The sequence below is a fragment of the Sander vitreus genome, chromosome 11, assembly GCF_031162955.1.
Source record: "Sander vitreus isolate 19-12246 chromosome 11, sanVit1, whole genome shotgun sequence".
NCBI lineage: Eukaryota > Metazoa > Chordata > Actinopteri > Perciformes > Percidae > Sander > Sander vitreus.
In genome coordinates, this window is record NC_135865.1 from 19981324 (window position 1) to 20009177 (window position 27854).

At 40.3% G+C, this 27854-nt stretch overlaps 1 protein-coding gene and 1 long non-coding RNA gene across 2 annotated transcripts; both read left to right on the forward strand.

Moving 5' to 3' along the window:
- The first annotated feature begins 1383 nt into the window (after window positions 1–1383).
- sox1a (SRY-box transcription factor 1a) lies at window positions 1384–3316 on the forward strand. Its single transcript, XM_078262829.1, has one exon. It carries the CDS (start codon window positions 1685–1687, stop codon window positions 2717–2719), a length of 1035 nt encoding a protein of 344 aa, XP_078118955.1. The 5' UTR covers window positions 1384–1684; the 3' UTR covers window positions 2720–3316.
- A 3011-nt stretch (window positions 3317–6327) lies between these two features.
- Window positions 6328–16975, forward strand: LOC144525417 (uncharacterized). The gene is made up of 2 exons (XR_013502683.1): window positions 6328–6523; window positions 16014–16975. It is a non-coding gene; the product is annotated as an uncharacterized LOC144525417 (long non-coding RNA).
- Window positions 16976–27854: the final 10879 nt, after the last annotated feature.

Below are 27854 nucleotides of genomic sequence, written 5' to 3' on the forward strand. Positions count from 1 at the left end.
TTTGATTGTTTATTTGTTTTCTGATCCGATGGCGTCACTGGCACTCACCGTCTTGTGAGGGTGTCATCATTATATTATCATCATCCTCGGGCCTTAAGCCATATGGCCTGGACCACTGGAAACATTTATTGACCATTGTGATATCCCGTTAACCCTATTACCAAAGACGCATGGATCTGTCCGAGTGATCCCATTCCCTCAGGCCCTAAACAGAGAGCTATATCAAGCTCAGCTCCAATTAAAAATAAAAACAGCAAAGAATGATAGAATGATTAAATCGTTAGTCTCGCCGCAGGAAGTGGTTTTCCGTTCTATTAGGGGTTGATTGGGCTTTTCAGGGGAGGTCAGCTGTGAAATCTGGATTATATGCGCCAACTCGAAGACACAGACCGGTTCCCTCTCACGGTTTACGAACTGGGAACTTGATGTTAAATAAGGGACCTAAAATGTATCAGCCACGTAAAAAAAAGTCCAAAACTAAAATGACAACAGCAGAGCAATTTACATGTCCTTTCTTTTAATCTTTAGCTGCACACACAGGCACGGCCAAGACTCATTCACCATCGCCAGCAGACGGCGATAACGGTGCTTTGCCCCGGCAATTCCACGTCATTATTTGGCGATCCATCCTCAGGGGCTTCTCCTCTTAACCCAAGTTTTTCTTTACCAAATCTATTTCACATCATCTTCTGCACTGTGTGTGTGTGTATTTTCTCTCTCTCTCTCTCTCTCTCTCTCTCTCTCTCTCTCTCTCTCTCTCTCTCTCTCTCTCTCACACACACACACACACACACACACACACCTACTATTACTACAAACCTTAATTACATACCTGGGAGGGAGAGAGAATGGTGGTCTGAAAAAAGGATTTTGAGGCGCTGGTTGAGCATCAAGTCGCCTGATATTAAATTGATTTGGGCAGATTGTAGTGTAATTCTAGTGTATACAAATGCAGTTGAGGCCAGGCTTCTAGGACGCACATTAACCTATATTTGAGAATAACCCGTCAACCCAAGCACAAATATAAAGAGAAAGTGGAGAGTAACAATCATTTTACCCAGACTTTTACTGAAGCCTGTGAATGTAAAATCTGCTTGATATGTAATAATTTTAAAGTGATTTTCAAAATACGGCAACCATCTGCACCCCGCTGAATCACTGCTAACAAATCGTAGTTATTTTTGTTTAGCTTTAAGTCTCTGAGAGCGTGTTTGGAAATTTCAAATGTCTTGCTATTTGTGGGATTGACCCTCCTTTCTGCCTCCTCCTTCTCCTCCTCCTCCGGTGTGTTCTTCCTCTATGGTCCTCTAGTCACCTGACCAAACGCCATGCAAATCACTCTGCTGCTAGAGCCTCATTGGCCGCTTGTGGCTCATTTAACCGCTGTCAGTGCGCATCATATGGCCGCCGCTTTAACCAACTTCTCAACTCCGACAGGGAAAGTAGCTCAATGCGCATTCTATCACAGTGGATGTGAACCAACCCAGGCGAAGACAGGGTGAAATATACTGGTTGGAGAACATTTTATATCCTTTTTCGGATTATTTTTTATCTCGTATTTGAATCATTTGGGGTTAGAATATTTAATTTTGCAACCAAGTCATCCTGTGCGCACCCGATCTTGTGCGCGCCTATCTTGAAATAGACTTTTTCTCTGTTGGTGGCGAAGTTTAAAATCAGGTGAATGTATAGCATGATGATGGAAACTGACCTCCATTCCCCTGGCCCCCAAACGAACACTACCACGGGGCAAACGGGGCCGAACAGCGGGTCCAAAGCGAATCAGGAACGGGTGAAGAGACCGATGAACGCGTTCATGGTGTGGTCCCGTGGGCAGCGGAGAAAGATGGCACAGGAGAACCCCAAAATGCACAACTCAGAGATCAGCAAACGGCTGGGCGCCGAGTGGAAGGTGATGTCCGAGGCTGAGAAGCGCCCTTTCATCGACGAGGCGAAACGGTTGCGAGCTATGCACATGAAGGAGCATCCGGATTACAAGTACCGGCCAAGACGGAAGACCAAGACGCTGCTGAAAAAGGACAAATATTCCCTTGCCGGTGGACTGCTTTCTGGGCCCAGTGGGGGTGGTGGAGTTGGTTTAGGGGTTGGAATGAGTTCATCCGGGGTCGGGCAGAGGTTAGAGAGCCCCGTGGGTCACGTAGGCTCCGCCAGCTCCGGCTATGCGCACATGAACGGCTGGGCGAACGGTGCGTACTCGGGGCAGGTGGCTGCAGCCGCGGCTGCGGCAGCGATGATGCAGGAGGCTCAGCTAGCCTACAGCCAGCACCCAGGGAGCGGAGCGCACCACCACCACCACTCACACCACCATCACTCACACAACCCTCAGCCCATGCACCGCTACGACATGACAGCCCTGCAGTACAGCCCCATCTCGAACTCTCAGGGCTACATGAACACTTCTCCATCCGGCTACGGTGGGATCACCTACACACAGCACCAGGGCTCCGGCGTCTCCTCCTCAGCTGCCATGGGGACGTTAGGGTCGCTCGTGAAGTCGGAGCCGAGTGTAAGCCCTCCCGTCAGCAGCACACACTCACGGGGTCCTTGCCCCGGAGACTTGAGAGAGATGATAAGCATGTATTTACCGACCGGAGAGCCGGGGGACCCGTCAATGCAAAGTAGACTCCATGCCTTGCCGCAGCATTACCAGAGCGCCACGGCTGGAGTGAACGGGACGGTCCCTCTAACACACATTTAGAACTCACAGAATAATTGAAAACTGCAAACGAACACATAACCAAATATTTACCTCTTTTCTAAATAACCCCGGTCCCGAGAACTACCTGCATTTTGTACAGAATGTTTATGATATTGTAAATGAAGGGTAAATAGCAAATTCATCTCGGCTTTTTTTTTTAATAGCCACCAGTGGAGTTATATAGCCTAACAAATATTATGCTGAGATATTGGTTATTGTGCTATCATCTTTTTCTCCTTTACTTCACAGTCTTAGTTGAGGGTTATGCCAGTTTCACATGGGGGTATTTGGTTTAATTGTCTCATAATTTTGGGGGTTCTTGTAAGTTATTGAAAATGAGATAACGTGTCATAATTTTAAGAAAGTGCTTTAAAAGATATGGGAAAATCACATTCTTTAAACATTGTGTTCATTTGTAGAAGCCTGTGTCTTAATTCTTGGAAACCATCTCTTTTTATTGTAACACTCTAATTATTGTAAATTGTGAATAATTTTAATATTTGAAAGGATGACGGGCAACTGCTGTTGTAATTTAAGTGCTTTTCTGCAAGTGAAAAGCCCTGATATTGCAATGAAGAAGAATTGAATAAATTTCACCAGATGTTGCTTTGATTCTTAAGACAACCGTCTTAGATTGATTATTTTCACAATGTTTTTACAGGAGTGTTTTCACGTTTTAGGACACAAGAATATCATCAAGCCTCCTCTCGAGAAAAATAGCCACCTGTTTAAATTTTGACACCACAGCTCCCACGAGCTTATAGCCTAATTGTCTGTGCGTAATTGTGCGTAAAAGCTCCAGTCTGTAGGCCTCCGAGGAAACCATTTTGATAAGATGATGTTGTTTCATGGGCAAGACTTTAATGTGGGTAAAAAGAAATGTATTCATACATTATTAAAACCTTTTTTTCTATTTCAGTGGCGTGTAGGCCAAACAATATTCAAGTTATGAATATTTTAAGAATGCCAAGTTGGTGGCCTACATTATCCTTTCATATAAAAAATATTTCTTACACATTACATTACATTTTCTAAACCAATCTGAATATAAAGAGTACGTGAATGCCCTATATGACAAACCACCTGTTAGTCTTATTAACGAAACCTCATTTATTAACGGGAAGAAGAGGTTTTACTTAATTATACTATTAACAAATCAAATTTCCGCTTGTAATAGCTTATTAGATGTGACTACATTTTATAGCATTTTTTTAATCACATTTTCATTGAACCAATTTGTACTTATTCTATTAATCAGTAAGTATATTTCTATTTTTTAAACGAATATCAAAGTTTTTACAGACTTCCATTTCTTGATAAGATCCCATTAGATTTTAAGATTTGTTTACAAAAAGTATACAGCCTATCAAAAGGCCATAGAATTCATTTGCTATATTGATTTTTTTAATATGGGTTTATGTTAGACCTTTTTAAAAACTAGTAAATAATTATATAGATTAATGTCTTTTTGATGCACTGAGAAATTGAGTTTGATGTAATTTCACTGTTCTGAACACTTGGCGTAAAACTTAGAGACTTAGACGGGAACAATAAAGAAGAACAATATATAGACTAATGGACACTTTAGTGATAAAAAAAAAAAAAATAAGATTCGATTTTCAGTGATCTTTCACTTGAACTAGTTTATTTTATATCCACTGCCCTCGGGATATTTTTAATCATCCACCATATCTGCCTTTTAGCCTTTAAAATGTTTACTTGAGAGGAAAAAACTGATATGATATCTTAATTAAGATATTGATAGCTACGTGATGACCAACAATAACCTACGTAGTCCTCAAAATCACAAAAATCTTAATTTCTTCTGCTGTAGTTTGGTTATCATGCAAATCAAATGAACAGAGTTCAAGGATAATAAATCACGATCTAAAAATATTTGTAGTAACTGTTATTTACCCGGGGGTTTATCTCTATTGCATCACATTTTGGTTTAGCTGTGAGGCGGTCGGAGTGACACTTAACAGAGTCAGGGAAGTTTAAGGGAACCGAGACAAATACATGAGGCACAAATGGGGATTTGAACAATAAATTCATGGTTGATATCACCACTAAAAGAGACTGGGGGGATAAACCGTCTGTCATTGTAAAGGAAGAAAACAAATCTCAGTGCCACAGCTTCCAAATATAAAACTCAGTTTCATTCTGCACAAAACAGAGCATGGAATACTTCCAGGTGTATTGCATACAGTAGGCCTATAGGCTACATCCTCAACACGCACAACCAAAGCCATACATGCTAACTGTTGCACAGACTGGACTAAAATGTCCCATTGGCCAAGCACGCTCGTGACAAGTAGCTTATGGGTTACTGATGACTCATCAGAATTTCAAAGCTGTAGATGTTTGATTTGAGGAGACTTTTGGTACCTTTTTTCAAAACCACCTCCATTGAGGATCAGACGTGTTTAAGAAAAAAAGTTACCCATGTCGTTCAGATTATTAATCTTTTCAAAATAATGAAAAATTGTTCTGAAAATGACGTCATTTTTTTTTTTGACAGACCGCAGCTGGTTTTGACATGTACATGTTGATTGCCTGTAGGCCTCATAGATACAGGCTAATAGCCATACACATGCAAATGAGGGAAATGTATGCCTACTTAGGCATTTTTTAAAATCAATTAATCTCAAATACATAGTTAAAGGGTCTATTTCACACTGATGAAGACTTGCATGGTATGTCAATTAAACCTGTTAGGCCTCACAGTAAAGCGTGTAACGTCTGGCTGCGCATTAATCTGTTGAATAAAAATCAGAGGAATAATGTCTGGAAATTAGTTTAAATTCCAAAACCCAAAAGATCCGCATATAGACATCTCTCCGCACTACAGCGCGTAGCGTAGTATGGGTTGGGATGGCCTCCTCGTGTGTTTTGCATCTGTTTCTATCTTATCTGTTGATGTGAAGAGATGCGGATTAACACTGAAAGCCCGGAGAGGCGGAGCGCGTCACGGCGCATCGCCAGGCTAAAAGAGGAGCGTTCTGGCAAATTTAACCCGAATAAATTACACCTTGAGGTGGAAGAGGGGTAAGTGTAGGGTGCAACGTAAAAAGGCATATGTCGCAGCGGTGTGTGTGTGTGTGTGTGTGTGTGTGTGTGTGTGTGTGTGTGTGTGTGTGTGTGTGTGTGTGTACGCGCGTCTGCCTGTGTGCGCGTGTTCATGTGTTTAGCTGACCGGCCAATAAATCTCTCCACCGTGCGACACTCTTATCTTGTAGCCACCGATATATTCCGTGCTAGGAGGCCATCAGCTTCAGCGCACACTCGGTTGCTCGTAAAGCCCCGATCCCTTGCACTCCCTGTCCTAAATGGGGATAATTAGCGTCACTTTATCACGCCTCTGCATATTTTCTCCACGTCTACCCCCCTTTCCTAAAAAAATTACCAAGCAGGCTGCTCTCCTCGCCCGCTCTGTCACAGAAGATTATGGAGACAGATTGCACAGAGCAAATGTGCCGGGCGAGATTAGCGCGGAATAGAGAAAGCAACTGGGCCAATGAATTCCTCGGAAGGGCCTTATCGTGCAATTACACGTTGACATGTTTAACAATCTTGCTGCCTCTTAATCCTGCAGTGCTGACTATCTACCCACAGCTACCATGCTATATGCCGGCACACAGACCTAATGCACCGAAACGGAGCACAAATGTCCTGAAAGTTATGAGAAATTGCTTTATTTTCAAACTTTGGCACGCATTCAAACGCTTTTTTATTTTCTATTTTTTATTTTTCAGATTTCTCCGTTGTTGGAATAGCATCTGCACTGGAACTTTTTGACAAAAGGTGATGTATTAAAATGAAAAATATATGTTTGGTTTATTGTTGAAACCTAAATCACTTTAATAACTAATGGAAAAGTGACAAAAAGTCAAGTGATGTTTGTGCCAGGTCCATCCAGAGTGGCGATACCGCAAAAAAAGTGGTTTTGTTCGGAGTTAAATGTAGACTTTTCCATCTAAATGCCCAACACACACTCACCACTACCCCATCCCGTCCCACCGCCCCCCTCCCCGTCCCTCATGTCTGGCGGTATATCGGGGCCTGTGTGGGAGTGATTGTGGAGCGCCACTGTAGGAATTTGGCAGCGGCCGTGGTTTGGAGAGCCGCCCCACGCTGAGCCCCATTCAGCGGCCAGCGCGCTGTGAGGTTGGGAAGTTTCAGTCAGCCGTACAACTCAATGGCCCCCACAATGGCGATTACAAGCCCCAGCGCATTCCTGTAGGGACCTGGGAGCAGCGCAGGTGCGAGGGGGACGGGTAACCCGTCAGAGAAGTGATAAAAACGGGACAGTGCTGGGGCCACACAAAACCAGCCACTCCACAGGAACCGGTGAGATTTTCGAGGAAGGAGGAGAAAGGAAAGAATAAGTTTGAAGAAGATGGAAGTTTAGGGGGTTGGGGTGCAGCATACTGAGTGGGCTCACTGTCCATCATTGAATGAAAAGAGAGGAGACTCTCAATCAGCCAGGATTTTACTGAGGTCATGAGTCCAAAGTCCCCCAGCACAAACCCACCCACATATGAAAGTTTAACTAGCCATTAAATATCTCTATTTAAAAAAAAAAAAAAACACACACAATTTAATTTTTTATTTATTAAGTGTTCAATTATATTTTATATATTAAACTTTATTATGGTCTAAATATTTCAAAGCTTTTTCTAGGAATGTAATTCTGGTGAAAAATACTTTTGATACGTTTTGATTTTAAGACATTTAGTCTGAAAGTATTAGAATCTCAAAAACCCAACATGTGTTGAAACAAAGAGTGTAAACTCCTACTGTCATTAAACCCTTCAAATTCCCAAAAATGTTGGAGAAATGTAGGGGTTGTCCTCAGTGGTATAGCTTCAGCCCGGCCGCCACTATAAAACAAAAAAGTGCTCTGAAAAATCTGCTGAAAATTAGCAGCTTTTATATTCAATCTGAAAAGAGTGTCCATACTGGATATATTTATAACTTTCAGTTAATTTAATTTGCTTTTCCTATAATATTTGAAGAATATTTAAAGAAGGTCAACATTTGTATGTGTTCAACAAGTCTGAACAACATCTGATCTACATCGCCTTCCAAAACAACCCTTATGTCTTACAAATATTCATAGTTTTGATTTGCCACCTCTGTGCTTAAGAATGGTTAAAGCTGCACTAATCAACATATTTATAGGAAGAAGTTGATCAAATAACTCTGTTAATCTAATTGAGGTGACAAACCCACCGGAATTTATTACAGAACTCTGCAGTTTCTCTCATCTCTATCCCGCCAATTTGCCTGTTTAAACTAACTAGTTTGTTTATCGTGCCCAATTACTCTCACCAACTTTATTTCTAGCCCCAGCAGGACGTTTTTTCATCAAACTAGTTCTGATAAACCCACTACCCGTACACTAACTGTCCAGCACCTGACAGCAGACGGACTAATTTAGCGACTATAACTGGTGAACACAGTGGAGTATTTAGCAGCTAAAGCGCCAAATGTTTCCCCTCAGGCGACAGGCAAAAGTTTGCTAAACTGTTTGCCAATTTGATAAGGTGATAACGTGTTGTTTTGCAGCTTGTTCCACTGCCCCAAGTGGCCAAAAATGTATTTATGCAGCTTTAAGTGGAGTAGCAAATAGCTGCACCACCAGAGGCTGCACTTTCACGACCACATTTTCAGGATCACAATTCTAGCACCCTAACTAGAGGGCTGGTCTTGCAAAGAAAGCGAGTGGGATTCATAATGACGTGACAGGACCGCATCACCACCAAAAATGGAAGAAGAGCACGTCAAGCCAAGTGTGAGTAACATTAGCTACTGATTGTGAATAACGTTATTTTTATTTGTTTAACGTTACTGTGAAAACCGTTGTGTGGTGTCTTGAATTGGACAGTAAAGTAACGTTAGCTGTCTAGCCAAAGTGTGAGTGATTAAACTAACGTAAACATTAATAGTCTTAAAGTTCCTAATGTTACAATCATCGTTAGCTTATGATAGCTTGCTAACTGTTAGCCTAAAGTATTTGTTTAATGAAACGTAACATTTTAGCTATCTTTGGTGAGCGCAACTAGGTGTATTATATTACTTGTTAACTTTATGACTATAATAATTTATTATAGCCAGCACCTACAAGATGATAAAAGCCTGTCCTTAGGGTTGGTCTTCACTGTCTTCAGTGTAAATGAAATGTTTAACGTTAATTGTTATACATGGGATACTTTATCATCACAGGTATTTCAGGTTTTTTACACAATGCCATACAATCTTGATCAACTATTTACTAATATAAGTTAATACCTTAATTAAGAAGTAGTAATGAATGCATCTTTTTTAAGTGTTTTTATAACCCATCACTGATTATGTTGTCCACTTACTATTTCAGTGAAGTGAAGGAATTCTGCAGACAATCGGAAAAACAAATGAGAAAAAAAGGAAGACCACTCAATTAAAAGGTAGTGCTGTTACCTACTTCACAATATGGGAGTCAGGAAAAGTCAAATGTTAATAAAATGTAATTTCTATTGTTTTCTTGCATCTCTCTCTCTGTCTCTCTCTCTCTCTCGCAGGAATCATTGAGACTTGAAAGTGTTCGTTTATGTGAAGAACAGAAACAGCAGACAAGAAATAATCAAAACTGTCATTCTCCTGTTTGTCTGTATTTCATGTGGAAATTGACAAAATTAAAAATGTTTTGACTTATTTTCTTGCTTTTTTTCTTTGTTGGGGGGTGGGTTGTGAAATGTGTTTAATATATTGTTCTCAATTTAAATACATTCAAAAAGTACATCTATATTTAGTATGCTAATTACAAAAATTGCCCAACATGCAACTCTAAGCAACTAAGTTGAATTGCAAGACAGAAAGTAGTATCTGAGTGGAAAAACCTTTTTAAACTTAATCTTAACCTAACTTGTCATGACAAAAACCAAATTACACTTACTAAAAGAAGCGTTATGTCATAAACGTTTATGAGTTGTTTATAATGTTTATGACACGTTCATGACAGTGTCATGTCACTCTTATGTAGATACCTTCAAGTAAAGTGTAACCGAAAAAACTAAGGTCCTGAAAATGCGGTCAGCCTCCGGTACTGCAGGAACATACTATTGTTTAAGTGTAGGCAACTATAAACATCTTGGTTAAGATTAGGTAAAGATCATGTGTAAAAGAAACCAATGTTGGCAGTTGGTAGGAGGAACAGCAGTCTCCAATGTCAGAGTCAGACGCTTTGTATGGCTTTCAGTGTCCGAGTTGTGTGTTTTATATGCCAAACCATCCACCCCAAGCTTCTATGACTTCTCGGTGGCAGAGGAAGGTTACACTTCCTGAAAAAAATAAGCAGCTGAACATATTAAGCAAATAAAATCAGTAGTATACACACAGGTTTATAACCAAAGATACAGACGGTAGCTATGTTTTATTGCACACGCCTATGAGCTACTGGTAAGAATGGGATTTCTTTTAATAGCAGCACTACAACTAGCGCAAGCAGCACAACGACAAGTTAATTTTTGCTGCCCTTAAAATGCTGTTTGGTATTTTTGTGGCACATGGCACACAGGCGAGAGGAGAGGTGCAAAGAAGTGGGCATTTCATTTAAGTTCTTTGTGTTTTTTTGTGGTGATTAGTCTCGCACTGCCAGACCTATCTTAACAGCGCTGTGTCAGCGCTGGAGAAAAGTCTGGCTGCACCAGTTAACATTATGGGATAGGGGGAAAAACATTCTGGCTTGTTTTTATTTCTTTAAACCAATCACAATTGTCTTGGGCAGCGCAATGCCCTAGATGCAGCGACAGTGCCCTTGCAAAATAGATATCTGAGATAGTGGAAGGGGAGGAGAATGCCAGCTCAAATAGGAGGCCAATGGCAGACTTTATCCCAACAGTCAGTGAGTCAGACTAGGTGGTAATTGAGTCTTTGACATTGCACTGACAACAGATGTCTCTCAGCTGAATATGAAGTGATTCTTCTGTCAAAAAGGGCAAATTAAATACTAAGAGGAAATTTGCCACACAAACAGAAAAAATATAAACAATTTTGTTTTTAGGTAGCATCACATGTACAATTTAAATGTGGTATTAGCAGGAATTTTCAGTAAAGCAGTCTGTATTGATCTGTGAAAACCTCTTTCAGTCACTTAAATCCCTGCTGCCATCTGAGGGCAGCAGGACGACATACAGTATATGATAAACCCGCAGCCTCCAGTTTAAGAAGTGCCATCATGCACAATGATCCAGTGTGTTTAAATAATGTGGGTGCTACCAAATAACCCCACTCACCTCCACACACAACAGCTTGGTGACTAATAGCTCATTATTCTCCTAGTTCATGCAAGAGATGCCGGACTCATTAATTGTGTGCGCCAAGGCCTCCTTTCCAACCTCCCTGGAAAAATGGCTTTTATTCTCAAAATGCAATTTTAGTCATATAAAGTGAATTATTTGAATTAACTGAACATTATTTTCACCATTATTGATGTAAACAGCTTAAACATATTGTTGCTATTATTTATCTCTATTTGTACGTATTTTATTGAAGCCTACAAGAGAGTCAGCAACTGCATATAACAAAAATTCCGTAGATACAATTTTAGATCACTGTGTGTTGCAAAATAAAACTGGCAACGAAAACAGAATGACATGATCGAACTTCCATTATCTCCACAAACACAAACTCAGTTGCAGAAGCCACCATCTGCCTTGGGCGGTAGATGTTTTCAGGTCTTGCTGCTCTGCACCGTCCGCACAACAACGGTACTCTCTCGAAACCAAATGTCTCTCCATTGGGTGTGCCATTTTTGCCATATCCCCTTGTGATTAGCACAACTTTATTAGTGGTATGAGACCAGTAACGTGACTGGCCGTCAATTTAAATTCTACTTTACCCATATCTTTTGTATACAGCGCTGCAGCTCCTAGCATGTGTGCTTGGAAAACTGGAGTTTATTACAACTTGGATTTTTACTTTTGTAGCTCTGGTCATCAGTTCTATTAACATTGAACAGGTACGTTGCAAAACAATAAGTCCAATAGGGCAAGAAACACAAGTAGCCAGACAAGGACGAGTAATCAGTATATCTAGAGCGAGGGTACCTCTTGTCCCCCCCAGTATCATAATGAAGGTGCATGGATCGCATGAGAATGAGCCGCACTAGACTACCTTGTTGGCCTCACATAAATCTATAATATGTGACATGAAAAGGCACACGAACAAAGAAGTATCTCCTATGAAGGCAAAATCAGTCATTTGCCATTTAAAAACGTATGCTGTAAATCAGAAGAATTATCACAGGAGCGTGGGTCTCCATGTGCCTTTTTCAGGTCATTCAAACACTTTGATACCAGTCATCCGAGGCAAGCGAACAACAAGGAGGGGTCACACCATATGTGTTAAGTATCCTCTGCAATCCTCCTGTTTTGTATGCTTGAAGGAAGGATCTTTGGCCCAGTATTCACTGTTTTTTTTCTCTTTCAACATGTAGACAAACAAACTTAAGGGTTGTTTGACAACGCCGGTCGGACTACTACAGGTGCCCATGAGCAAAAGCAGACATTAAGAATAAAATGTTAATTAGGTGAAGTGGCTTCCTGTTCCTTACTTAACATACACAATAGACCCTGAGTCAGAATTGCATAACCAGAATTTGTATTGTCGCTTGCAAGAGTAATTCTTTTTTCAGACTGACCTAAATGTATAACCCACATATTAAACCATGTGGCTCATAATAATGGATGAGAGTTGAGGAAGAATCGTTTGAAAGTAATGACGCCTCCTGCAGACTACTATTACTTTCTTTCTTGCTGCTTTGTTTTTCCATATCTCCCATTTGAACATGGATAATTTCAGCAGGTGAAATGCTTTAATTCAGTTTCTCTGTGAGTAGGTGTCTGTTTTTCGCTGTGCTAGTATGGATGGCAATGTTTGTTGGTTGGTCCACCACTTTGGTCCAGACTGAAGTATCTCAAAAACTATTAAACCTTGCCATGAAATTTTGTTAAGACATTCATGGTCCCCAGAGGATGAATCCTAATGATTTTGCCAATCCCGACTTTTACTCTGGCGCCACCAACAGGTCAAGGTTTCCACTGACCCAGTGAAATATCTCAACATTTACAAGATAGATTTACACAACATTTTGTACAGGCGTGCATGGTTCTCAGATGATGTATCTAAGGGCTTTTTCACACCTATAGTTTGTTTGCTCTGGTCCGAATCAGTTGATGAGTTTGTAAACTTGGAGCGGTTTCCCCTTGGTTCGGTTTTGTTTCACACAGAAAAATCCAAGCAAACCAAAATGCATCACAAGCAGCGCTTATTGGTCAGATGTGTCTGGGGCGGGAGCAAGAAAGTAAATACAGGAAGAAGGTCCTGTGTAGTGCATATTTTATATCTCCATGGTCAACAGAAATGCGACTGAAGGCGAGCTGGACAGTCTATTTCTGTGAGAGAAACATTCTGCCGCATCGCAGATTGCAAAGCACACCTGACTACAGGAGCCATTTAGTTCAGACTTGTGGAATACAAATAGTTGGGGCATCTAGGGGGGATCACCTTTTCGCCAAAAACAAATAGCTCCAGAGTTAATTTGAAAGCGTTTGGTGGACATCTGAGTGTGATGCTGCATTTACACCTGCCCAAACTAACCGCACCAAGGGGGAAAACGAACTCTAGTAGTGCAATTCAACCAAACTAAATGAGGCAGGTGTGAAAGCCTCTTAAGTGACTTCAGTGATCCCCTGACTTTTCCTCTAGTGCTACATTTGTTTTTAGTGAAATAACTTCAAGAAAACTCCTCGAATCCGCTTATCTCTGCTGTATCTTTCATTTGATACTGGGGGGCTGAAAATTCCAATTCTTTATTGGTACTATTTAGCAACACAATTGAGAACTATAATGTTCTATTTTTCTTTTGGAGATGCCCCGTCTTGGATGGACATAGAGTCAGGCTCCTTTTAAGGTACCATGGCATTGGAACCTGTATTCAGCCAAGCTAAAGTATTCAAGAACACATACTGCTCATTATATAGTTCTTAATATGGTTAATGTTAGGTATGAGGTAAAAAAATATATTAACATATTGGACTCTCTGTCACAATTCAGCCCAGTGTGTTGCAATGTTTCATTTAAACCAGGCAAGCTGGATGCAGGATTCCAGATATGGGCAAAGAAAGGAATAAGGAAAGTAAGTGACTTCTTTAAAGAAGGAATTCTAAGGACCTTTGAAGAAATCTCTCTAATGTATGACATTCCAAGGATTTTTTTTTTTTTTTAAATATCTCCAAGTGAGGAACTTTATTTCTTCTATGCAAAACCAATTAGTCGGGATTCCTGCACTCCCATCCAGAAGAAATTATAACAAACAATTGCAATGAGAGGGGTTTGATTTCATCATTATATAACTGGCTTGCATGTGTCTCTAAAGAAACATCGATAGTTAGACTTGACGAGGAGGGGGGACTTAAAAGAGGACATTTCAGAAAACGATTGGAAGAAAACTTGTGACGCATCTCAGAAAAAAACAGCAAACTCTAATTTAAAGCTACTCCAATATAATTGGCTGATGCAGACATTCACAACTCCTGTTAAATTGAATAAATACAACAGTAATATATCTGACCTTTGTTTTAAATGCAATGAGGCTAAAGGAACATTTATGCCCTGTGTCTGGGAGTGTGGCAAAATTAAAACATTCTGGAGGGAGGTGATCAATAAAATGATGTTCATCTTGTCTGTCAACATTCCACTTGATTCCTAAGGTGATTTTGCTGCACCTCTATCCAACAAATCTGAATCTGAAACTCCAAGAATATAAATGTATTGATTTTGCTATACTACAGGCAGAAATGACTATAGCTCTCATTTGGTTAAAAATTGTATTTGCAATGAAAATTAATAAAAACTATTGGATGGATTGCTACGAAAATTGTTACACAACTGCCACTAAAAAGTGCCTGAAACGCAAACAGACATGGACGCCTCACATCAGCCAAATTGTTCAATGTAATTAAACCCACATTTAAAGGTGCTGTAGGTAGGATTGTGAAGATCCAGGACTTAGCCAAAAATCTTTAACATCGACAACTCCTCAGTCCCTCCCCCCTTTCCACTAAAGCCTAAAACGGTCTCCTAAGCCCCTCCCCCACAAGGGAGAATGAATGCGTGTGCATGAGCAGTGATTGATACACAGTTAGACACCCCTCCTGGCCCTGATTGGTGCATCTGAACAGGGAGCGGTGGACTTTTGCAAATCGCACTACAGGCTGTAGGTGGTGCCAAAGGAGCCGGATTTTTTTTTTTTTAAATGTAGTTGCTTCATGTAGTTCTACTCGAACATAGGGTCAGTTTCAGCAAACATGACAGAAAGTTAGTTACCTCCTGCACCTTTAATAGATGTGGTGTTATATTGTCAATGCACAGTATTTTATTCCGACCAACTCTGTAATCTTACAACCGTCTTGATGACGTATATGCATGCAAGATGTTAACAGGTTAATCTATCCTATCTCTACCATCCATCCCATATAATGTGTACGCATGTTTAGCATGTTAGTATTGTCATTGTGATCGTGTTAGCTTGGCTAGCTCACCGACAGTCTTATGCTCTCGCTGACTCTCACTAACTCGACAATTCACTCAATAGAGTGTGGTGTTCAACACACATGCAGTGTTTATCTATCACTGGCCCACACACATGCGTACCCACCAGATGCTGTAAAGGATTTCTGTTCCCCTGTGGCAGGTGATCATTCTCAGTTCAAATAAGAAACAGCAGTTTTATGGTGCCTGCTGCATGCTGATAGGTGTTTGAACCGGCTGACCTTTAAACTCTGCAGGGTCAAGTGATCAACAAACTGGGTCGTTTAGATAGGTCAGATTGGAACAAGTGAAAGATGTGTATGTCACAGTAATATGTTCAAGAGGTACAGATAAATTGTTCTTAATGATTATAACCCTACTCAATTTGTTTCCATAGCCATTAGATTGTTGTCAGCTATCAGGCTGTTCAAAGTGTGGGATACATTTTAGTAATTTGTAATTGAATTGATAACCTGCTGGCTATTACATTTTCAGCTAATTGAACCATGTTCTTATGTGTCTCTTTCTATCTATGAATATATACAGTACATGTACATATTGTGCATTTGTTATATTATAAAACTATATATGAAACTATAGGGTTCTGTTTGCTCTGTTCTGCTGTGTCTTAATTTATTGACTTTTGACATTTGATATCCCTACGAATCAATATCCTCTCTTTGTCCATCTCCCTCTTTCTCTGTCTGTTTCTTTCTTCCAGCAAACTGTCCATCATGGCTATCACCAGTGGACATGGATCACTGTGGGGCCTGTGATTAACAGATAGCACCTCGTCTCCTCTGCTGGCAGGCCATCATTACGAAAAGCACTAGAAGATAGGTGCTGTGGGCGAAGAGACCTTTAGGAAAATGTCAGCGACAGTCAGAGCCCCAAATTTCCTCTATTCACTCGTTCCCATGTGGTGCTAAACCCCTTAATTACACAACCCCTTTCTCCTATTGCCTAATGTATCTAAATACAGTGTCTGATTTCAGAGCATGTGGAGATTTTATTTTATCTTATGTGGCTGTTAAATAAAAAATAAAAAAAAATAAACAACCACAGCCCTATATTTCACCCATCTCAGCAAAGAACAAAAAAACACCCAGCTCCCCTTTCCCATTCCCTTTCACTGGAGCCAGCTTCTCTGTCTTAATACTCTTAGTCCCTCAGTTGGCATGTTTTCCAAGAACCCGCTGCATTTTCAGATTTGTAAAATCCATCAAAATGCCTGTAATGAATATTTCTACAGCAGTGAGTGTATTTAATGTGCTGTGTGACCAGCCCAATAAGAAACCTGTACTGATCTGGCACTAGGAACCAGAGTGTCAGTAAACAGAAGCCTCAGTCAGTGTATAAAACAGGTCATTTTCATTCAAACACAAACCTATTTCATCAAGAGAAGCTGAAAGGAAAACATTTATTATTCACATATCATCTTAGGTGTCAATTAACATCTTTCTAGTGCATGAAGCTACATGTCATGTATATTTCTATTTTAAATTTTCAAAAAAGAAACTACTATTAGTAATTCTTTCTTCATGGATTAACGTCATCTTGTGAGCCAGGTCTTAGTTATACACTTACAATGTACGGTGTGGTTTACTGTCTTAGCTTTTGCTGAAAAAAAGAGAATACATATTAAATAAATAAATTACATTTTATTGCTGCCTATAACAAAAATATTGTGCTTCCTGTCTTTTTTTCACATCCAATTTGGGAAGTAAATTAACATTTCAAAGTGAGAAGTTATGGGAAAGTTTTAATGTTTAAACTATGTATTAATTTCAAGGCCTAAATGTGCCCTCAATTATTTTACCATTGCCCCTAAGTAATTGATTTTAAGTAGAGAGAAAGAGAGAGGTGGGGGGTGATCTGTGTTGATGTGCGAAAACCACAAAAGCCAACAAATGAAAAATAACTAACAGCATAATTGCTATGATGACCTCACTTTTTTTTCATCAAGGCATTTTGCTAACCTCAAAGTTAGGCCCGTAATAACACTAGTTGTTTCACCGCTTGCTGTGATAATTTATATTTTGTCCACTTGCTCAGCCTCTTGGTCTGTCATTGACTTGTTCAGGTATGTGCAACCAGCCGCACAAAGACAAACACTTGTGAGACTCGAGTCCAGCAGTGTGTTGTGTTTGCTGAGGTACAAACTCAGTGAACAGACACAGACAGAACGTGTACAGGGACTAGATAATGAGTATCTCAGGTGACTACATGCAGTGATTACCAGGTTGCTGGTGTTATAGGAACTATATCACATAAACATACACCCCCACTCTGTGCACACACAAACACACACATTCGGACGCACACACACGCGCACACACGCGCGCACACACACACACACACACACACACACACACACACACACTCTTGAGAGATCCTTGGTTATCACACCCTTCCAGATTGTTCTGAACTACTTATGGAAAACACACACACACACACACACACACACACACACACATCTCAAGATGTGGCCACTCTTGCCAATATGAGCCCAGTGTTAAGAACAGTTGTTGTCGTTGTCGTCGTGTGTTTTTTTTTTAGCATCTCTAAATTCCTAGCGTTGCTAAGGTGCTTTGGGAGGGGATTAACAGAGGCTGGCGCCGATGAGCAAGCCTTGCAGATTTCCAACTAGCAGGAAAAAGACAAAGAAAGAGGGGAAGGAGGAAAAACAGCAGTGGTTTAGACAAGAGGGAAATGGCAGTAACAGCTTGTGTAAACATGATGACTTGAGAGAGGTAAAGAGGTAGAAATGAATGAGGGCTGAGAAACGGAAAGTGAGATTAAATAACAAGTATCCTTAAGAGGAGGCCTCAACTTTCACACAGACGAGGCAGAAGAGACTCTCCCCTTCGCTCTTTCTCTGTCCTCTTTCCTTCTTTTTCTCTCAATCTACTGAATTTTTCTTTACCCTGTCTCTCTACATATCTTCATCTCCTCGCTCTCTTTTCATGTGCTCTCTCCTCTCTATTTCTTCCTATCTCTTTATTCCCCCAAGGGGCAGTAGTTTCGGATCCAGACATTTTTGTCTTTCTTTCTCTCTGTCACAACTTCAAACAGCGGCGGCGTTCAGGTCATACTGATGTGCCCGGAGCATCAGTGACTGTGCCGTCTCAGGTGAACATCTCCCAGCGTGTCCTTAATGACACTCTCTCCCTTTCTCCCATCTCGCTGCTTTTAATTAGTGTAGTGAGCAGTGGAGGCAGCAAAGACAGCTGAGCCACATTTACCAATTATCAACCTGCTCGTAGGTACCTCTGCGACGGCAAAGCAATGCTTTTAATACTTCTGCAGTTGAAAAAAAACACAATTATTCATAAACTGACTTATAACAATAGAGCATGTCTTGATTTTCACTAAATCCCTGGATACATGCTCAGAGAAGAAATCACAATGTATTTTCTAAGAGTGAAATCTCCATTAGCCAAAGAAGACAAACCAAAGGGAGGGAGGTCCACATGCTTTTCTTTGAATCCTCTCCTCGGGCTCTGCGTCTCAGGTAGAGTGTAACTGGATGCGGGCTGTTTGTGGAATACAAGGCACTTGACCAAGGGCCAGCACTGCTCCTCCCTCCCCTCCCATCCCCTCCCTCCCCTCTCCTTCCCCTACCTGGGTCAGGTTACCCCTCAGCCAACCCCCCACCCGCCCACCTCCTCTCCTTGAGTGATGGCAGGTAGTGTGTTTTGCAGCCGCATCGGTGTCTGTGGATGTTGAAAAGCCTGTGTCTGTATGTTTGTACTCTACCCAGACAGGTGTTTGTGACTCTGTTTGGGCTCGGCAGCTGGGCTCCTGTAACTGTGCCCGTCTCAGGCGCGGTGGCTAATGTGACTGTGTTGGCTGAGGCGCGGAGGCGGCTGTCTTTTAACCACTGATCCCTCAGAACTACTCATCTGATCAGGCTGGATCTGCGCTTCACGGCTGCCAGGGTCACACAACCCAACCCCGGGGTCAACCAGCTAATTACAGACCCCTATGTCCTCCGTCTCTGTCACCACCAGGGAGGTGGGGAAGGTGGGGTAGAGAGGGAAGAAGCCTGAGAGGGAAAAAAGAGAGAATATTGACATAGACATCAAAAGGTCAACAGTGAGCATAACCAAGCTGTACACATTTCCCCCCTTCAGTTCTTGAACAGAGAAAGCGTGTGAGGCTCTGGTTTGCAGCATCTTGGTCACACCCTTCCCAGCCCTCAGGCAGTGATAGAAGCTTAGACCCATGGGAGCAGAGTTGCGTCAGTGTATGTGGATTTATGTATCAGCCTGCCACTAACTTCACATGTAAGCGCTGTGCCAGTTTTCTGTGTCTTTGTTTCCGAGATTTACTGTTGCAAGAAAACCCAATATTTCACCCCTATCATGACTCCACAGTGAGACAGACTCTGCTTTTAAGACATGGAGAGTGCAAGTGTTTGTGCGTGATTTCCTCGACCCTGAACTTTGGCTGTGACCATTGACTGAACTGGGATTTGAAGGATGCTGCACGCTGGTCATAGAGAGAACACACATGCACAGGCACACACACACACACACACACACACACACACACACACACACACACACACACACATACACATACACACAAACAATATGTACCAAACCATCATTATATTATATTAGGCTGCAGGTTCATTAATCATAAATGTGACGGCTTCTCAGCCAATGTAGGAAATTAATCAAAAAAGGGGACATTAATCACATGCATGAACAGCAGTAGTTATACCTGTGACAATGCCATCTGATTTAAACGTGTTACTCCAGACTGTGTTAATGATGCCACCCAGGGCTAGGAAAAGCACCCTCTCTGTGATCACTGAAACAATAATGCACTAACTATGAAGTTGTTTTCTTACATGTAGTCACGGGGTATGCTGATGCACGCTGCACAGGGGTCAGTGGGTGTTGCAGCAATTATCAGGTGCAGCTTTTTACTCACAGCTTGACCACTGGGTTTTTCACTCTGACTGTTGAAATGTCGGTACAAATTAAATTAGTCATACTTTTTTCGTCTCTCTCTCTCTCTCTCTCTCTCTCTCTCTCTCTCTCTCTCTCTCGTCATTTTGTCTTGACAAATATCAGTTGAAAACACAAAATAAGTTGCTGCTTGAAATGTTTGATTTGCAATAAAGAAGAATGCAACTAAAATCGATGTACATGTGGTGTATATTGTAATATTGTAAGAGATATATACTAAAATAGAGGAAAGCCTGCATGTGTGGTTACACTGCCCTCTTTCGAATGCACTGCAGTGCATCCTAGTGATGTGCTGCAGCAGTAGAATGGAAATAGAGATTTAAACTTAATCAGAAATCCAACATTGCTCATGGTAATTAAATGAGACAGAATGAATGAACATTTAAGGACAAATGATAATATCATAACAAATGCTGCACAAGAAAATACAATTCAAATTGAAGTTGTAAGGCAGTAATACTGCTACATGTGCTCATGCAAACACTTTTGAATTCCATGGGTTTCTTCTTTTTGTCCCTGACTTGCAGAATTGTATGTCTTGTTCCACTCAAAAAAGAAAAAATGTGCCTCAACAGAAAGAAATCCTTTATTTTTTCAGATGCGGCTCAAATCTATTTTAGGTGAAAGATGTTCGGTGGTAGACTCCTTGTACACGATGGAACAAAATTGTAACAAATGTAACATTGTGAATAACTAATTTGGGGTTTTATTATTTTTTTGCACCCAGTGTTGTAATGTCCACACATTGTTCTACAGTGGTCATACATTTAAAACGGGTGTTATTCCTGTTTCCTGAATTATTCAACTCAAGTATGAGACAAAACTAAATATTTGAATAAAAAAATGACAAAACTGTTCCAAGAAAGAAAGAAATAGTCGAGACGACCTGTATTTGAATTCCTTCAGAAAGGCCAAATTCTCTAGTATCTATTCATATAAATCTTTCTAAGTTTAGAGAATAAAACCTTCAAATACAAACAGAAAAATTAAGCTCAAATGATGTTAGACGTTGGTCATATTCTTCTTAGTTTTTTAAACAGAAAACTGCAAAAGGTCAAATCCAAATAGACTATTTACTGTATAATGCCCGTTTTGTTCAATACAAAGTGCTTGAAAAAGAAACTGCAGGCATTAAATTAAAAATCATTTGAGGGATAAAAGTGAACCTTTGAGTTCTCAGGGAACCTCTTTCTTTTAAAGACTAGTCCTCAAACACAAAAAGTGCTCAGCAAAACACTTTTCTATGAAAATCTGTGAAGTGTTTTTATTTAGTGTCACATCACGTACGACATGAGATAATCTTTAGCTTTATTCAGTTAAGCTTTGAATGAAATAGTAGGTCTAGTGGTACTTGTTATGTTTACTGCTATTGTAGTGGTAATAATGAAACGGTTACATACTGTACAGACAGTCGCTGTAATATCATTAAGTAGCACCATAATTAATTATCGTCTTCTGCTGAGCCTTTTAGCATGCTCTGAGCTTAAAAACAAACCACATCTCCTTTAGTTCTGATCTGTCAGCTGGTTTGCTTCTCTCTCATGGCTGAGTTTGTGCCGTGGCTCAGGCTGCAGTCTGGTCCAATAACACCGCTCTCTGACCCCTGCAGCCTGACAGACAGCTCTGATAAACTCATATCACACATGACAGGGAAACCGAAGACCTGGCCTAATTAGCAGGCGGGACAAGAAAGATGGAGTGAGAGAGAGGGAGAGAAAGGAAGGAGAGAAGATTGAAAATCAAAACGAGGAAGACTTTATTAACAGAGCTGGTGATCCCTGGTTATTTATTCATGGGATTACTAAAGAGGACTTTGGAACAGAGTGCCCTGCCAAGTTCCCAACAACCATTTTGTGCCTTGTGTTTGCTGTTTTGCTCCGGATAGGTTGCTAAGCATTACAGACTATCCTCTCTTTCGTTCCCTCTCTCCTTCTCGGCCTCACATACAAACGCATGCACTTGACACCTTCCTCAATTGACTTACCTGTCCAGGTATTCCAGTAATCCAGGCCAAGCCTTGTCAGGTGGAAGAAAGTCTATCCCAGGGTGGAGACAGGGGTGGTAGGAGGAGGAGGAGGAGGAGGAGGAGGAGGAGGAGGAGGAGGAGGGGGGGGAGTTGCAGTAAGTCTAGCCGGTTGTAGGGTGGAGGAGGGAGGGAGAGGACCAGGGACAGGGGGCAGGTAAAGGGGATCGTATTCAGGCTCCTGGGGACAGGAGGTTTGGCGTGGCACCGCACTGCCCACCCAACATCAACACTCTCAGGTTCCCTGGCTCAGATGGGCCAGATAATCACCCTCTCTCCACAGGGACCATCTGGAGGCAGGGAGGGAGGTGAGGGCCATATTTTATTTCCATAAAACATAAATTCACTCATCTGCTGGCGAGTTAGATAAAAAAAACAAAAAAAAAAAACACTTTCTTTTCTCCCCCTCTACCTGATTCACACACAGCATCAACACATGTAACACCGGGTCCGGAGAAAATATCATACACGTGTTCACGCTCACAGCAGTGTTCCCTCTCATCTCTGAGTGTCTCCAGTTTGATTGACGCTGCTATCCCTGTAGAGATCAGAGGACAGCCACTGTGATTATCATCTCACTGTGGTAACCGAGACACCCCTAATCCCATAATAATCCTTCACAGTCAGTCAGCACAGTAGTGTTCTGACCTCCTGCAAAGGAAAACAACATGCACACAAATACATGTGCGCACACACACACACACACACACACACACACACACACACACAAGAAGATCTACACACTTTTTACACATTTAAAAAGAAACTAATACTAGACGACACAAGCACTGCCTGACACTAGTTTGTCCTGTCTCTAGTACTACCATTTAACTCTATAGATGCCAAGAACTGCAGACATGAAGCAACACCTCTAAGTATTTTTGTCTCATTTTGTCTCGTAGTGAGACACACAGACACTTGCCTGCTGCCTCTTATTTCCAACGACAACATCTGCTGTATTATTTATTACTGTGGCTGTAAGGTTTGACACGTCAGAGATACTGTTGTACACTTACTGAACATAGACGGTAATGCCTGTACATTCTCACAGGTAAAAGAAAAACTGATATCATGAAACTTCCTGTTGACTTATCATAAATAAGACACACATCTATTGAAAATAAATACACAAATAAGTAGATTAAATATTGCATTCCATTAGCACATATGATCCGTCAGTGGTCTAATAGCTTTTAAGTTACTGAAGGTGTTTACGTGATGTTGAGAGCTTTGGATGTTGATAAGGGTTGTTCCATCTTACAGACACTGTAAGCCTGTAACATCACCAGCCTAATTGACGCAATCAACCAGCACACCTGTTATTAGCTGCTTTTTCCTAACACCTCTACGCGCTCCTGATGATGGTTTGAAAGTTAAATCGAAAATTTAAAACTGCAGCAGTACCTCTGTCCTTTTTTTGGAGTAACTCTAACAACTTTTCCAGCATGGGAAAAAATTTTTATTAGCATCATAAGTAAAGTATTACTGTTGGCTGAATACATTTGACAGACTATTTCTTTAATCCAAAAAACATTAGAGCCTCCCCTCTTGTATATGAGTATTATACAAAACAATTTCAAGATGCTTGTAATGTTTCTCATGTAATACCTTTTGAAATACAATCAGTTAGTTAGTCAGTTACTTTACTACTTTAATATGACTCCCTGTATTAAGACCAGTCAGTCAGTTGAGAGTGATACCAGGTTTAAATCCTGTGTTTTCAGTTTTAAAACAGGGGCTACCTTATACATATTTCAATTGTGCGTTTAAGTTTTTAATATTTGATTATGCTACTTCTATGTGCCTCTATGGACTGGAATAGCAACTTTTGAAAACTGGTTCAACTTAATTATGATTGCTGTAACGTCTTATTCAGTTATTTTTATTGTGTAAGACATACATCCTTTCGCAGTGCATTGTGCAATGTAGTGAGCCAGAGTAAGATGACTTTCCACCTTTGTCTTACAGTGCACTAGGGGTTTAGTGAAGACCTAAAAACCTAGAAAACATCAAAATCTTCACCAGTATGTTGTGAAAAGAGGGCTGAGATTTCAGATTGGACAGACTTTTTGAAAATGTTTTACAAACACTTCATTACTGATTACCATAATAACCACTACATCGACATGTTTCCTTGTTGATTCAGTTGTTTTCAGGTGTGACAATGGATGTGTTAAACGGGTAAGGGGCCCAACTGAGGCAGCATATGTTTGGGGCACAGATTGTTGTGCTTTGCCACATAATGTTATGTTATGTTATGTTATGTTATGTCATGTTGTGTTGTGTTGTGTTGTGTTGTGTTGTGTTATGTATGATGCAAGCAATGAGGAGTGAACCTATAAGGAAACTGTGGGATCTGAATTTAGATGTAAAAATGATTAAGTTTTTTAAAAGCGTCAGAAACAGCAGCAGTGGTAAGACAAGCTGTTTTATTTAAGTTGTAGTAACTTCTGCTACATTATTATTCTCTTTTACTTTTTGTAATGTCTTTTGTGCTTTAAAAAGTGGAAATTTGGAATAAAACTCTAGATAGTAAATCCACTAAGAACATATGTGCATTAGCAGGGAATGAACAGTGAAACACGAGGTGAGAAGTTCAGATCAGTCTGATAAAATCCTAGAAGCAACTATTCCATTTTGAAAGCCCAAATAAAATGTATGTATAAATATAAAGTAAATACATTGCATTGCACATGGTAAAGGACTGCTAAAGTCAAGCGCACGTGGCTTTTTTCAGACAACTATATAAGTTTTAATTCTTGCATATTCACGTTGATTGTACATTTTATGTTACCAGTAGCAGCAGTAGCAATTTATTTAAAATAAAGAAGAGAACCAAGCTGAGAACAGCATGTTAGTTAGCAGTGGTGTAGCACTAAGTATACACAATTATACACTGCAGAGCCACTTCTCTTTTCGCTGGGCATTTATGTACTACCCAAATGCATCAGTGGTTCTGATGCATAAAAATACCATGGTAATGCCATTTACATGCACAGGATATTTGTAACCTTTACGTTTTTCTAATAAGGAATGTAACAATTCTCCTGGACAGAAAAGGGGGTGGACAATGTCCCAAATGACAAAAAGTAAAAAAAAAAAACGATAAAAACAACACAGTCCTAAAACCGTATGCTGATATACGTAGTCAATATAGTGTGCAGTAACTTCTAAATAATTTTGAATACTCACTGACGTTCAGTGATCACCGGTTAATGAGACAGCGTTTGCACTTTGCAGTAGTTCCAGTTGGGCTGCTTTCTCCATGTCGTACAGGCTGTGTATGCGTGAAACTACTGTCCCCCTCAACAACTTTTTAAAAGTAAACTTTCCATTCAGAATCTTATTCTTTGGCCGGCTCGCAAGGCCAAACAAGTGTATGCGGCGTGCCTGTTTTTTTGTTTCCAGTCTAGCTAGATCCAGTGTGGTGTTGTAGTTTTTCTAACGTTACTAGTTGTTGCAACAGCATGTGAAAAACACTACAAAGTTTGCTAGGACAAAAAGAACGTTAATTGTGTTAAAATTGACGCCGTTAAAATGGGTTTGCGTTAACGCCGTTAATAACGCGTTTAACTGACAGCACTAGTATTAACACATGACTAAGGTTAGGAAGCTGAAAGGGCACACATCCTATGCACACACTATGGGGGTTCAAAATGGGTCATTATTTCACCTCCTAGGAAGAAATTGGTTGCCCTGCTTTAAACATCTCTTTTTTTAGTGGCAAAGTAAGCCACAGTGGCACTCTTGATGTCCAGATATACCTGTGATTACTTATGACAATTTGGATTTCATTACAATATAATTTCATTATAATACTTGATCATTTGATATCCCCAAACCCAAAGGATCCGTATCTATAGAGACATCTCTCCGCACTACAGCGTGTAGTATGGGTTGGGATGGCCTCCTCGTGTATTTTGCATCTGTTTCTATCTTATCTGTTGATGTAAAGAGCTGCTGATTAACACTGAAAGCCCGGAGAGGCGCATCGCCATGGTTAAAAGAGGAGCATTCTGGCAAATGTAACCCAAATAAATTACACCTTGAGGTGGAAGAGGGGTAAGTGTAGGGAGCAACGTAAAAAGGCATATGTTGCAGTGGTGTGTGTGTGTGTGTGTGTGTGTGTGTGTGTGTGTGTGTGTGTGTGTGTGTGTGTGTGTGTGTTTGTGGCTATGGTATTCATACATGACTAAGGTTAGGAAGCTGAAGGGGCTCACACTCTATGCACACACTATGGGGGGTCCAAATGGGTTTCACCTCCTAGGAAGAAATTGGTTGCCCTGCTTTAAACATCTTTTTTTTTAGTGGCAGAGTAAGCCACAGTGGCACTCTTGATGTCCAGATATACCTGTCATTACTTATGACAATTTGGATTTGACTACAATATAATTTCATTACAATACTTGAGAATTTGATATCCCTGCTGTTCTTTTATTCCCTACACTCATTTTAAATGTTGATTAATTCTCATAAAGTGTTCTAGTATTGTAGAAGTTAATGGTACAAACAGAGAGGAAACTCATAATGGTGGCTTGATACTCAAGATAGATTCCTCTCACAGACCAGATTGGATTGCTATAAATGATTCCACATCACACACAGAGTAACATAGAGCAGTAAAGCTGCCAAAACTATATAGGTTCTGCAGTGTTCACAAATAAGTAGGGCGAGCACTCACTCATTTTCTTCCTTTTAAATAAATAACAGTCCACTAACACAAACACAAATGTTTTTTGATTCTGCAATACTTGTTTGTTTCCAAGGTTTCTGGTATCAGTGATTACAATAACCTGAGCTCTGCTCCTCAACAATCAATCTGAGCCATCATCATTTCTCAACACATATTATTCAAAGAAGTTAAAGGCATTTATGTTCTACAATGTTTCCATCCATGTCCACCAAGTTGGGTTTTCTGGAATTTTGAATCAGGTGACTGTCTATCTGACTGACTGAAATTATCTGTTGACTAAAGGGATCAAAAATGTGTGCGATTTTGAGTGTTTTTTTTTCTGTCCATTGTAAAATACAAATCACATATGTTCACATTAGTACCGAATTTTCAAAAACATTTTGCCTGCAGCAATTAATGGGATATTACTTTTCTTTTAATTGAAGCTACTGAATTAAACTATTGACCTACTTTATGTAAAGTCAGTAATTTCATGTATTAATTTGCATGTTTGAAAGGGCTGCAGTAACTGAAAAAGTGTCTCAAGATTCTAAATAATTCACTTATCATGGGTCTGTTGTTCACTAAGCCTACCAAAACTCTACTTTCATTTTTTTACAGAGAATTTAAAAATTGAACAAGTGGCACCACAATGGCTTAAGTGTGAGGTTTTCAAATTCAATACAATTTCATTCACATGTTCCTGGCAAAAGTAATGATAAATAATAATTTATCTTACCAGTGCAGATGGACCTGATTATTCTTTCTATTCTTTTTTTTAATCAAGCCATTGGCCTGAGTCATAGCTTGTATTAGTGATCAAAGTTGGTACATGTAGAGTATGTAGCCTTTTAAGGCAGGTGAACTGTTGTTAGGGAAGAAAAT